Source organism: Pituophis catenifer, unplaced genomic scaffold (genome assembly GCF_029215685.1).
Source record: "Pituophis catenifer annectens isolate HBS135680 unplaced genomic scaffold, rPitCat1.0.hap2 SCAF_1, whole genome shotgun sequence".
Lineage (NCBI taxonomy): Eukaryota > Metazoa > Chordata > Lepidosauria > Squamata > Colubridae > Pituophis > Pituophis catenifer.
In genome coordinates this window covers 90584161-90598932 of record NW_027256881.1, presented here as the reverse complement: position 1 = coordinate 90598932, position 14772 = coordinate 90584161, and the positions used below count along the sequence as shown (strand labels likewise).

At 38.7% G+C, this 14772-nt stretch overlaps 1 protein-coding gene across 1 annotated transcript in view; it reads left to right on the top strand.

Moving 5' to 3' along the window:
• Positions 1–14772, top strand: part of LOC139308833 (venom phosphodiesterase) — a 78175-nt gene that overhangs the window by 16041 nt on the left and 47362 nt on the right. The window contains exons 5-9 of the mRNA XM_070932708.1: positions 1811–1871; positions 7139–7236; positions 7656–7735; positions 13151–13270; positions 14525–14634. Of these exons, the coding sequence (XP_070788809.1) occupies positions 1811–1871; positions 7139–7236; positions 7656–7735; positions 13151–13270; positions 14525–14634 (469 nt within the window). The remainder of the gene's footprint in view (positions 1–1810; positions 1872–7138; positions 7237–7655; positions 7736–13150; positions 13271–14524; positions 14635–14772) is intronic.

Below are 14772 nucleotides of genomic sequence, written 5' to 3'. Positions count from 1 at the left end.
CTGGCGAATCAGGCGAACCTGATGAAAATCCTCCCGGTCACAGCTGTCAAGTGCTCTTCTAAAGACATCCGTGAATCCAGGAGGACGCCCAAGTTGCGAACCCTCTCCGTGGGGGCCAATGATTCGCCCCCAATAGTCAGTGATGGTGCCAACTGACTATATTGGGACATCGGAACCCACAGCCACTCGGTCTTGGATGGGTTGAGCCTGAGCCTATTCCTCCCCATCCAGATCCGCACGGCCTCCAGGCACCGAGACATCACTTCAAGGACATCGTTGGGGTGGTCCGGGGTGGAGATATACAGCTGGGTGTCATCAGCGTACTGGTGGTACTTCATCCCGAAACTACGGATGATCTCGCCCAGCGGCTTTACATAAATGTTGAACAAGAGGGGTGAGAGGACCAACCCTTGTGGCACCCCACATATGAGGGGCCTCGGGGTCGACCTCTGCCCCCCTGCCAACACAGACTGCGACCGGTCGGAGAGAAAGGAGGAGAACCACTGCAACACAGTGCCTCCCACCTCGAACTCTTCCAACCGGTGCAGCATGATACCATGGTCGATGGTATCAAAAGCCGCTGAGAGATCTAATAGGACCAGGACAGAGGAGCAACCCCTGTCCCGAGCCCTCCAGAGATCATCTACCAACGCGACCAATGCCGTTTCAGTGCTGTACCCAGGCTTGTACCCAGCTTTGTTCCACTAAAGCTGCTTTATCTCTCTTGTCAATTGCAAGGAGTGGAACAGTTGGGCAAGGTGGTGGAGAGGGAAAAATATGTTGTCACTCTTATCTTTTGCTTATTCATGAGTAGTTTTTTTCCTCTCCTTAACTTGAAGCTTTGTCTTGCATTCCTTTTATATCCTTAAGATAAAAAGGTTTCTAGGGTAACCTTATCTTTTTTCTAGCTGTTGCTGTCCAAACTAAACTTTGTTTGTTCTTCTCATGTCTTCCCTGTACATTGAAGACCTAGGAAATGGTCTTGAAGATCAGAAAGAAGAATTGCTATCAAGCCAATGATCAGACAAGTGAGGCTTGAGCCCATTCCAAGAAAGTAATTTGAGTAAACGTCTCAGTCATGCCCCTTTCTAACTTAGACATAGAGAGAGAAAGGAGAGGGGAAACACATTCAGATTTCCAAGTTTCTGATGTTTTAGCTCTTCCTGAGTAATTTTAGAACTATTTCACATTGATTTCTTAGTCTATATGTATGCTTCTATGTCTGTCTGTCTGTCTGTCTGTCTGTCTGTCTGTCTGTCTGTCCATCCATCCATAGTTTCACATTTGTTTCTCTTCCTTAAATCTTTTTAGTTTGGGAACCCAATTTCTTTCTCTTGCCTGAGGCAAGTGTTCTGATTTTCTTAATGACTCCAAGCTATCTACCAGCAGCTTCCATTTTGTTTCCCTTAATAATTAACTCCATTTACCTTAAGGATCCTATTTCCTTAAGGTTTTTTTAAAAAAATTACAGATCAACGTAACCAGATTTTTAGCACCCAAGTTAATTTCCTTCTGGTAATCCCCTGCCAGTTTGCATCAGATTTAATCTCTTTACTTTATCTCAACTGTATTGCAACCATCTGGGTTAAAGCAAAGTTTAGTCAGGCATATTCATACCTTCCTTTTTACCTCAGAAACAAATTTATTTGGTTAATTTCCTAACCATACAGCTAATAGAATATATTGTGCATCTGTGGACTTAACTCATTTGTACTCATTCATTTAAAGATAAAACAAGATAACCTCTTTGTCTCTCTTTTTAATCTAAATGCCTGCAATTAAAGTCCATCTTCTCATATATGTTTTTCAGGAGAAACATCATGGCTGAAAGATCAGTGTGCCTCTTCTAGTGCTTCTCAGTGTCCAGAAGGGTAAGCAGGTTTAACAAGCAGATTAAGAAAACAGGGTTGCTTTGCTTCATAAGTAAATAGTAACAGTTCTGCTTCTTTTATTGAAAAACATTATTTCAAACTGATGCAAATGTTTAGAGGCCTGTATATGAGATACAGGCAGACCACGGTACTTCAGATACATAAATAATGAAAATGAGAAACCTTTTGAGAATCTTGTTCTTTTTTTGATTGCCAAGATGTTTCTGTCCTCCAATGAGTTTCATGCATTGATCAATTAGATAAATTATGTTCTTTCCCCACCCACCAAACAAGTTATTTTAGGTTTAAAGTTACCAAGCAATAGTTGACAGTTACCTCTGTAAATTTATATACATTAGCCATTATCAGAACAAGGATGTTGCAGCACCAATGGTGAAGTCCAATTTTTTTTACTACCGGTTCTGTGGGCGTCGCTTGGTGGGCGTGGTGTGGCTATGCGGCTTGGTGGGCGTGGCGGGGAAGGATACTGCAAAATCCCCATTCCTTCCCCACTCCTGGGAGAAGGATATTGCAAAATCTCCATTCCCACCTCACTCTGGGGCCAGCTAGAGGCGGTATTTGCCAGTTCTCCAAAGTATTCAAAATTTCAGCTACTGGTTCTCCAGAACCTGTCAGAACCTGCCAGATTTCATCCCTGTGTTGCACCCATCAATGACATCCACAGCAGTCAAAACCTTTGACTGAATCATTGACTTGCTTTATTACTACTGATATTTTTGGTGGGATGGAGGTAGGATCTCTACACTGTCATTAACTTGTTACAAGTTTTATAGGTACCAGCCCTATTTTTTTTTAATTTATTCAACACATTTCTCCGTCCCACATCTCACTGTAATGATTCTGGGTAACTTACAATAAAAAAACTCAGTTCAACTGAGTTCCGCTATAATAAATTGATTTCATTTCTTCCTGTCCGTTATGCACTTTTCTGCTTGTCTCTCTATTTTTTTTTTCTTTTATACAAATAAATCATTTCTGTTGTGGCTTGTCCTCTCACTTGGTAATCCTTTACTGGAATTTCTTCATATGTTCCAGTACAATGAACAACTGCTTAATCATTTCAGTTCCCATGTATTATAAGTCATCAACAGAATTTTGTTTTGTTCATGAAAGTATTTATTTCTTATTCATATCCTTGTTTTTGCTCAACAACTCGAATAACATACTGTATATAAATACTCTTTCTTCCTGCTTTTCCCCCACTACAATAACCTTGTGACATAGATGGGGCTGAGAGTGATTGGCCCAAACTCACCCAGAAAACTACTAAGGTGATGGGGGGACCTGTACCTGGATCTTCAAGATCAGTGTTTTTCATCCTCAGCAATTTCAAGAGATATGATTTCAACTCCCAGAATATCTCAGCCTGCAATCGAAATCCACCCATTTCAAAGTTGCTGTGGTTGAGAAACATTGTTCAAGATTCTAGTCTTCAACCAATATTCCACACTGTTATCCATGCTACACCACCCACAACACTACTTGCTTTGGAGAAAGAATAATAAAACATAATGGAAACTCTGCAAGAAAATTAATGTTCTGTCTGTGCATTGAGCAATCTATTATTATATGTTTAATTTAAACCAATGTCTTAAGAATGAGAAAAGTAATATGAACATCTCATAACCTTCATGTCACAGGGATTGTTAAAATATTAAAAATGCCATTATTATGTAGACTTTATTAAAATGAAACATTTAACATGAGCTGTGGTGGCATAGTGGTTAGAGTGCAGTACTACAGGCTACTTCTGCTGCCAGCAGTTTGGCAGATCGAATCTCACCAGGCTTAAGGTTGACTCAGCCTTCCATCCTTCCGAGGTGGGTAAAATGAGGACCCAGATTGTTGGGGGCAATATGCTGAACTCTGTAAACCACTTAGAGAGGGCTGTAAAGCACTGGGAAGTGGTATATAAGTCTAAATGCTATTGCTATTGCTAACATGTAATGAATAATCTCTCTAAAAGATACTTTCACTCCCACTCTTCCACTGCCCATCTATTATCATTTATATTAAGAGCCTTGATAGTACAGTGGTTTAGTGCACCCTGTTATTAACACAGCTGCCTGCAATTTCTGCTGGTTCGAATCTCGCCAAGGCTCAAGGTTGACTCAGCCTTCCATCCTTTCTAAGGTAGGTAAATTGAGGACCCAGTTTGTGGGGGCAATAAGCTGACTTTGTATAAAATATACAAAAGAATGAAGGCTATTGCTTAACGCATTGTAAGCCGCCCTGAGTCTCCGGAGAAGGGCGGCATATAAATCAAATTAAAAAAAAAAAAATATTACCCCCTGTCTTGGCTTCCACTTGAGTCAGCATTCTAACTGTGCAGGTCCTGGCTCATAAGGAAGCAGACAGAGATCAAGCCATGATTTGACTTTTCTCCTGCCATGATTTGCACTGAGTGCACAAATACCTGCAGAGAAGCTGATAAGAGGTAGGAGGCCATGGAAGCTAGCCTGAAATTTGAGTGCTCTGTAACCTCTGTTCTGTCTTGTTCCGTGGTGCATTGTGAACACTTTTTTGCTGTTTGCTTTCATTTTCCCCAGTTTGCTTTGAGTTGATCCAGCCTTCAATGTTTCCCTTTGTTATGTGTTCTGGGAAATTATGTCTCTTGGCTTTCCTTCCTTTAAAACATCCTTGTTATATCCTTGTCACATCAAAACTGGAACAATTGACCACACCTTCGGTGTTTCCCTATGCATGTGTTCTGGTGAATTGCCTCTTGACTTTCCTCGTTTAGAACAATGCATGAGACTGATGCTAATGAATCACAGCAAAACTGAAACAGCTATGTTCAGAATGTTTATACCTTGCTTGCATATCAGGCACAAGTAGCCAGATCCACTCATGAAAGGTTCAAAATCAGCAAGCTTATTGTATTCTACCTATATTACAAAAATCTCCTCAGACTGGTTGCCTTCCTTTAGGAATGACCAGATAAAGTTTCATGGAATTTAATTGGGGGTGGGAGATGTGTCAGGGTAGTGCCTCTTGCAGCTACACAAGGACTTAAGGCTAGTGACCTGCTTGAATCATCCTCCCTGCCTGGTTGGTGTTTCCCAACATTGTCTGAGGGAAATTTAGGACTATTTACACTATTATCACCTTCTCCCTGTTACATTTTTTTTCTGGAGGTGGGGGGAGTAGGGGAAACAGTGTAGCGTGAAGGTCAACATAATGGTTTCAGAAGTTCAGTTGGGAACTTCTTGCTCCTAGCTTAGCACTGTACTATTACCCTTGTATTGGTATTGACTTGGCAAAAACGCCCTTTAGATAAAAACCCAATTGTGAGTTCCACTCCCAGTTGGACAGCATTGCCCATAATATGAAGAGATGAGAAAGCACTCTTAGATTGCCCATTATATAATGTTTGTAATGTTATAAGAGAGATGAATCAGGCTGCTACCCTCACTCTGAGCATACGGTAGATCCCATGTGTTCCTTCTCAAATATTATATGTCATTCTAGTTTGTAAGGATGGTATTTATTTATTTATTTATTTAATTTTATTTATTATTTATTTATTAAATTTATATATAGCTCATCTTACTCTACAAAGTGACTCTGGGTGACTTACAATTAAAACCATAAAAATAAAAATACTAAAATATTAACAAGGCTAATAAAAAAACCCTACAAAACCAAAAGCAAGAATGGTACAGTGGTTGCATCTTCCCACTGTGTTTTGGCTTAACACTCCTAAGAAGTTTAGCACAGGGCACACTGTCTCTTTAAATAGCATTGCAAATATTTGTTTTGATTCTTCTGGAAGGACAAACACCTTCAGGAGAGAGAATTACAGAAAAAAGCCAGCACCTTGAGACATTCTTCTATTATCTATTTTAAATCTTTCTGTCTAAAGTACCATATTCATTTGCATGCAATATTTAGTTTGAATCTTAAATGAGATTCAAACTAAATATTGAGATGTAATCAGCTGCCAAGAAACTGTTATTAAACTTTGATAACATATGCCTCTTCCAGAAGGTTTGTCTTTAATGATAAACCAATAGACTCCAGACACAAAGACATATTTGAACATCTGTAAGATTGAGGAGGTTTGAATTGAACATATGGCTATATAAATGCGTTATTGCCCTTATACCTGTGATTGCAGGGCAGTGGTCACACTTTCTAAACTATGTTGATAGTTCTTAAATGGATAAATGACTTGTGACATAATAAGGAAATAGATTATATAGTGAAGGGTAAATAATTTCCTAATTAATACTCATGCTTGTGCTCTCCAGAAATGTTGAACTTTAACTCTCACAATGCAGACAAATTTTAATTCAAGTTAGGGAAGACTGAGTATAAAAAGATCTTTTGCAGCAAATTTTCACTTTTACTTGTTGCACCAGTCCCAAGTTCTCTTCATTATTACATATGCATGAGTTTTATTACTGGCTCATCTCCAGTAACAATTCAAAATTGTCATCTAATTGTTCACCCACTCTTCCATATTCAGCATATTTTTTGTAAACTTTGGACTCTACCAAGTTGTCAGAATGCACAGGAAACTGAAACTTGATCTCTAGGTTTCTGCAAAGCTATAAACCTGATTCCCATTTCTGATTAGATAGATTGTTAAAAGAGCAACGTAGCTAATTCTAAAACCGTTACAATTTGAATATTTTTATTTCATCTGTTTACAGTGTAATCTGTCCTCAGGCTCTTTTTTGCTTGCTTTTATAAAGTTTTGTTGGCTATCTAGCTTTCAGCATTGTATCTTTTTTTTCAGGCACATTTTCCTCCCAGGGGATTAAAAGAAATTAGACAGAACACAGCTTGATCTAGTGTTTATTCCAGTTGTAGTGGAATGTTCAGATTGGCTTCCAGTGAAATTCATGATTACTGTGAATTATTTTACATCCTATATCAAAACACTGAAATTAAGGAAATCCTAAGGTCTCCCTCCCTCCCTCCCTCTCTCTCTCTCTCCCTCCCTCCCTCCCTCCCTCCCTCCCTCCCTCCCTCCCTCCCTCTCTTTCTCTCTCTCTCTCTCTCTGTGTGTGTGTGTGTTCGTGTGTGAAAATCTACAGGATGGCAAATATCCTAAAGGAATAGGGTGTCTGTCATTATGCTGATGAATCATGATGACCCGCAACTTGCACACTTTGACACTTCACACAAATACCCCAGATTGATTTCAACACTATTTTTGGAAATAATGTTGTTTTAGCAAGTAATTGCTATAATGCTGCCAATACAAAATAAATTATGTATGTTGTGATTTCTTCTAGGTTTGATCAGTCCCCACTTATTCTTTTTTCAATGGATGGCTTTAGGGCTGAATATTTGGAAACCTGGGATATTTTAATGCCCAATATTAATAAGCTTAGTAAGTAATCTCACTGTTTTAAGAAGATTTATAATGAATGATAATTTTCTGCAACTTGAAAGATGCAACAAACTTTCACAGGATGGAGTGTCCTGCATAAGATATTCTGCCCAATCATTCCTTTCCTTCCTAGAGCAGTTGAATTGATTACCTATAATTACACTGAATGGAAGTTGGCTTATTTCATTCTCATGCCCTCATCTAACACTCTTTGTTTAAAGACTGTTTCTGCTTATTGATATTGGGGTGGGGGTGGGGATGCCTCCAGGAAAAACCCATTCAAGTTTGTGCTAAAATTTCTTGTCCTTTTCTAATTGGACTGAAATGTTTTGACTAAAGTAAGGGGGGGCAGGAGATGTGAAAAATCCCTCAATATAAAAATGGGTTTTTCTCACTTTATATGTCTTATTTGATTGTAGAAACTTGTGGGACTCATGCCAAATACATGAGAGCTGCTTATCCAACTAAAACCTTTGTAAACCACTACACTATTGTTACAGTAAGTATTTGCTTGGTCATTTACCATATACATTTTATTTGCTATATGAATTTCTTCCTGTCCTTCAAACATAAGAAATTAAACAATATAAACGTTTCCTCAAACGCCCAATGCAAAAAAAAAACAAAAAACAAAAAAACAACCAAACTAAAAGCAGCAGCAAAGTAGAACCAGTTGAAATGACAAGCTTTTTTACTTCATTTCTCTAAATTCCATCTATGAAAAATTGGTGGTCAGAATGACTTTCACATTCTTTTTATGGGAAACAAGAATGGGATGCTCCTGAAGTGCATTTGTGTAGTCTGGGAAGAGATACTTCTTCTAATCCTTTCTGTAGTTGAACACAACCAGAGAGAACCAGATTGGGAGACGCCCCCATTTTGAATTCTGAGATAATATTATGATCACTTTCAAAAAAATGTCTACCACTATGGCTTATAGTCATTCACATCAATTTGCTGAAATACAAACATGTGATACCTCCTCGTTCTAGCCCTCCAGATTCTTTGTATCATTAGCAATTACTTTTTTTCTTTGCTCTATCCAAGTAGGCCTACATCTAATCTACATGTTGGTCATAAATCATTAGTGTTTTCTAAGTATGCTCCGGAATTCTAGTGAGACTCAGAGGCATGCTTGAAAATACAGTTTTACGTTATATGCAGAAAACTGTTTTTTTCTGCAGGTAATATGCAATTTATAATTATTAAATTTTAAATTTGTAATTTTTAAAAATGAATGAGATATGAGCATTCTGAGCATTTGGAATATTTACTAAATTAACAAACATTGACTTTTTACTAAATACGTATTAGATCCACAGTTACAAAGTGATAGTAAAGAGGAAGAAAGATATCAGTGCCATGCAAATGTAGTAATACAAACAAATTAGCAGAAGGCAAATAAAGCTGACACAATAATATCTAATGTTTCAGTTTGGTATGCCCTAATTTAGAATGTCAACCAGGTATTATCTTCTCTAATAAACCTGTTTCCATTTCTCTACTAGCTTTCTGGTTTCCTTACCACTCCCCCGCCCCCCCAAAAAAGATGTGCTTCTCCAGATGGAGTCATACCTCTTTTTTGTGGATGGACTTTGGCTTAAATGTTAGCATTCTGAGAACTAAATTCACTGTTAGTATAGTGGATTCTGCAATAACTCTGGATCTTGTATGGCAGTGATGGCGAACCTTTTACTTACTGAGTGCTGAACAAGAACGCGCTTCACGCCCTGCGCACACTTGCGTGCCATCCATGGTAACATGCGGCTCCTCCCCATGTGCTGCATGCGCAACTGCATCATCTGAGCATGTGCACAGCTTTCACATGCACCCCCACCATACACTATGCACGCAACCGCACCATCTGTGTATGTGTGCAGCTCTTGCACATGAGCACTCTCACCATATGGACATGTACACAGCTTTCACGCATGCAATGCACACATGCAAATACTGTCTGCGCATGCACGCACAATCTTGCGTGCATCCACAAACACGTGCGCATGCGCAGGAGAGCTCCAAAGACCAGCTGGGTCCCCTGAATTACATGCATGCGCACCAGAGGCCTGAACACCAGCTGGGGCGCGCGCACATGCACAGTTTCAAGTGAGCTTGGCGATGGCTCGGGTGCCTGGAAAAATGGCTCTGCGTGCCACTTCAGGCACGTGTGCCATAGGTTCGCCAACACGGTTATATGGTGTACCCATGGGCATGAAATAGAACAGGGTATTGAGGGCTTAACTGCCAGTAACTGTTTTTGAACTTTGTTGATGTTTAATAAATAAACAGCAAGTTATATTTTTGCTAGTTACACGGAGCTTGCTTGCTGCTTTAATACAGATTAAATTGGAAACTATCCACACTAATTTCCCAACAATATTATCTTCTGTAGTAACTTCTATTACTAATTGAAGAGTAGTCAATAATCACTAACTTCGTTAGAAGGAACCAAGCAAGTCTCTTTATTCAGCAATAGGGAATGGTAAGTTAGATGATTGGCTAGTTTCAATAACTTAACCAAACTTTGAATCACTATGACTGTCCTTCAACTTGTTAAAATTAGGCATGACCCAAGAACATGACATGGTTGATTTGACTATAAATGCCATGAAGCTTGGAACTTTATAAATCACAATTTTAAACTATACAAATAGAATCCTGGTTCTTGCTCAATTCTTGAATTAGTGAAATTGAAAAAACTGTGTAAAAAGTTGATCTGTCACAAAAAAAGAGAGAAAGGAATGTTATATGGCTTTACTAGCTTGATAGTGGCTCCCAGTGCAAAAAAGCTCTGCCATCTTTTGAAGATTGATAAGCCCATCTCTATTTAAAAATATTTATAGGGCTTTGTTGCATATGCCAGCCAATATATGGGAGGATCATTTGTTACCTTATATAGTCAAGTGGAAATTTCGGGTTGGTGTGAACTGTCATTTTGGCTTCTAGTCTCATGTCCAGAAAACAGAAATGTAATTAAACAGCTTAGACCAGGAAAATTGCCAGGTTTAAATCTTATTACATACGAAGTAATAAAATAATTTGGAATGGTAGATCTTCCTGGTGCTAGCTTCCCAACAATAGATTGTTTAATCAGATCTACAAATGCCTGCTAAATGTTTACAGAATAAATTAATTTACTGGATTGAATCTGAAGACATTTTAATAGATGAACAGGCAAGGTTTAGAACAGATCAATCAAAATTAGACCATGCTATGGTGCGGCAATGCCTAGTTTCATAAGTTTATTGATAAATCTAGACAGTTCCTTTATGCAACGTTTATTGACTTTAGGTTCACTTTCACCATGTTATCCAGATTTAAATGGTGGCATAAATTAAAAAAATACCCCATAGTCAAATGTTTACTTTTGTTGCTCATTAAAATATATGAGAATATCAAACTGAAGATCAGGTATAGTAATCAAGGAGAAGTCATAAAGGAAATACCAGTAAAGAGGGGAGTTACAGGGATGTGTATTGGCTCCAATTTTATCCAATTACTATAAATTCATCAGTTTTTCACTTAAGTAACGTTACCTTTCATCTTCCTAAATTAGCCCATAGACATATCAATGTATTATTGCATGCTGTTGATTCATACAGTATAATTGGCATCAGTACTGACTTCTATTAGCCTTAAAAGAGCCTTGAGATCAATCTAGCATTATTGTACAGAGAAGGAACCAGTAATAAATTATTCCAAGATTCTCGCTTTTGCCAAATGCCAAAGAGATGCTGAAACTTAGGTGGGCGATCCTTTGAGTTGATTAAGAGCTTTAAATATTTAGGAATAATTTTTTAAACTTCAGGAAGCAAAAGTGTCCACCTGGATTATTTATCTCACAATGCACAGATATCTGCATCAACTAACCATTATTTTTCTAGAGGATCACAGTTTATCCTTCTTGCAATTAAGTTGTTTGCAGCTAAAGCCTGAGCACTATTGTTACATGGGACTCAACTGGGAACATATAACAACATGATTAATTTAGAAAGAATTCAAACAAAAAAATTGAGAAGCATTTTCTGGGTTACCAGCAGTTCTTTGGGAAACGGGAGTCAATAAACTTGAATCCAATCTACAATATCCAAAATATATATTTTTACCTACTGGCTAAAACCATACCACAGTTCTAGTGATATAGTTGTATAGTAGTATAGACTGACCCATTTATGCTGGTAGACCATTTCAAATCTTAAAAAACTATCCAAAAGAAACTGAGTCATCATGGCTTTTCGAGTGATGCCTTCTTATGTAAGCCAAGACCACCATACCTGGGCTACAAAAGCAAGATCAAGCAAGATTAATATTAGGGCAAAAGATCTTAGATATAGAATGCCTAACAGAAATTGCTGCTTTTCTCACAATATAATTGTAAACAAAACCAATTTTTAGTGCCTAAACCAGTTTCCTATTCCTTTCACATCATAGTCCCTAATTTCAGGGTAAATGTGATGCTGTAACCTTTGTAAGTACATACCAGTTGCCAAGCATTCAAATTTTGAACACATGACTACAGAGATGCCACATCGGTTGCAAAATTCAATCATAAGTGTTGTGTTCGGTGGCCCCGGCAACCGGGGATGCCACCCCGTGATTGGCCAAGAGGCGTGGCCTCCCTAAAGCGGGAGTATCTGTGGTTGCTGATTGGTTATCGTTTGACAAGCTAAGGAGTATAAATAGGCTGTCAGTTCTCCTCAGCCTGGTTCGTGTTTTCTCAACACCTGTTGCTGTTTAATAAAGTGTTCTGTTTAAACGCAACCTAGTCCTAATTCACGCCTGAATGAACTATTTAACAATAAGTAATTGTTGTAACTTCAAACAGTTGCTAAAACAATGGTTGTATGTCAAGGACTACTTGTATTCATTTCATTGTTGAATTGCTTTCACAGAGCACTTATGATTAAGGAAGGTTGGGATTTTTAATTATGTGGAAAAACTTTTATGAATGGAGGAACTTCTCCAGCATGACCAGTTGCCTGCTGAACATGGAGGAGGGTGCAAAAGGACTGTGTCATTTGCACACACTGCACTTCTTCTGAATATAATTAGAATATCATCATTTTGTATAATGTCTGTAGGCGGTGTATGTCTTTAAGAAGACATTTAACTTCTGAAAATCTAAAGATTTTCTACTCTTGATGTGTAGCAAAAGTAGAAAGAATAACAGAGTTGGAAAGGATCTTGGAGATCTTCTAGTCCAACCCCTGCTCAAGCGGGACACCCTATACCCGTGATGGCGAACAAGTGACATGCAGAGCCATTTCTGTGGGCACACCAGCGTTGCCCTAGCTCAGCTCCAGTACGCATGCGTGCGCTGGCCATCTGATTTTTGGGCCTTCCGGGCCCACAAGAAGCCAGTAAATGGGTGATTTCTGGCCTCCGGAGGGCCTCCGGTTGGGTGGGGAAAGCAGTTTTTGCCCTCCCCAGGCTCCATGAAAGCCTCGAGCCTGGGAAGAGTGAAAAACAGGCCTACTGGACCCACCGGTAACCTTTTTGCCGTCGTGTGCCAAAAGAGGGGGACTGCAGGGGGGGTCACGCACATATGCATGGGTGGGCATAGGGGGCATTGAATTATGGGTGTGGGCATGCGCGTGCACAACCCCCCCACGTTCCCCCCATTTTTATCACATGATGGCAAAAAGGTTAGCCATCACTGCCCTATACCATTTCAGCAGTGCACTCCAATAGCACAAATAGCAATAGCAATAGCAATAGCACTTAGACTTATATACCGCTTCACAGTGCTTTACAGCCCTCTCTAAGCTGTTTACAGACTCAGCATATTTGCCCCCAACAATCTGGGTCCTCATTTTACCCACCTTGGAAAGATGGAAGGCTGAGTCAACCTTGATCCCAGAAGAAATGTTAAAAAGCTCATTTATCTGCACTAATATGTATATTTTTTCCTCAGGGCTTGTATCCAGAAACCCATGGCATCATTGACAATAATATATATGACGTACATTTAAATCAGAACTTCTCACTTTCTGGAAGTAACATGAGAAATCCTGCCTGGTGGGGTGGACAACCTGTATGTACCTTTAGTTCTGTTCCTTGGTGTAGATACTGTATACTTGATTTTCCAATAGCAAATTCTATTGTTATATTGAAATAACAATAATGCAAACAGACTTCACATATAACTTCAAGGCAGCAGGGTGATGCTATGAAGATGATGTAGTTCTTTAGTAGGGAAACGGAAATAGGGAAGGTCCTTGTGTAAAAAAATCAACATGGCTTTATAGAATTCAGTTTTGATTGGCCCATAGTAAAGCACATTTAGTTTCTAAAAATTGCTGATGAGTGAGTACAGGCAGTCTTGGATTAAGAATGATTTTAACCAGAATTTGCATTTAAATGGGAACAGATTACCATACCTGTACTTCTGCATATCAGGGATCAACAACAGCATCAAAGTTGTAACCAAAGTTATTTCTAAAGTTTGAATGTATAAGTTTCATATTTTAAAACTAGGTTATGGGCAAAACTGACTTCCAGCAAAGAGAATCCAATTCAAGAAAAACTCCTTGGAATTCAATCTCTCATCGTCCAAATTTTGGACATATGACTGTTGAGATGCTGCAACCGTTGCAAAGATCAGTCATAAATAACTATTGTAACTTCAGTGAAGGCAAAAATGATCTGACTCAAAATGGCGGACAGCATTCTCCTTCCTTGAGCAGTCAAATCTCTGAAGCTGCACAATACGTTCATGAACTCCTGCTGCATGCTGTCTTTGATTTAATTCTGTTTTAATTTATTTTAATTTTTATATTGTATGTATTTTAATCTTGGCTGTTCACCGCCCTGAGTCCTTCGGGAGAAGGGCAGTATACAAATTTAATAAACCTTAACCTTAACCTTAATCTTATTAAAAACGTACACACTACTTTGTGACGCTCATGAAAGCATAGCACAGCTTTAACACTTCATTGGTTCAAGGAAGGAGAATGCTATCCACTATTTTGACTCAGATCATGCTGCTAACAGCTGTCTGGAATTTTAACTATTGTAACAGGTTAACTCTCTCCCATTTTGTAACAGACAGCCCTATTAGTATCTAGAACAGGGTCCTCAGACTTGGCAGCTTTAAGACTTGTGGACTTCAACTCTGGGAGTTGAAGTCCACAAATCTTAAAGCTGCCAAGTTTGAAGACCTCTGATCTAGAGGTTCTCTTTAAAATGGACATTCTTAATCTGGGGAGTGCCTGTAGAGACCTTGAGACATGAGGTTTTATAGTTTGCTCATTTTTTAAGATACTGATTCTGTGCACACTTCTTGCAGATTTGGCATACAGCAACCTATCAAGGTTTGAAAGCAGCCACCTACTTTTGGCCTGGATCTGAAGTAAAAATAAATGGATCTTACCCAACCATATACAAAGTTTATAACAAGTGAGTTAAAGATGAAAAAAATAAATTGGTTGTATCAGCTACAGATTTCTTTATGGGAATATACTTTTTTAATCAATAGGACACCTGAAGTGCGGGAAAATGTATTACAGTAATGGAAAACTGGTACTAAATTGATGT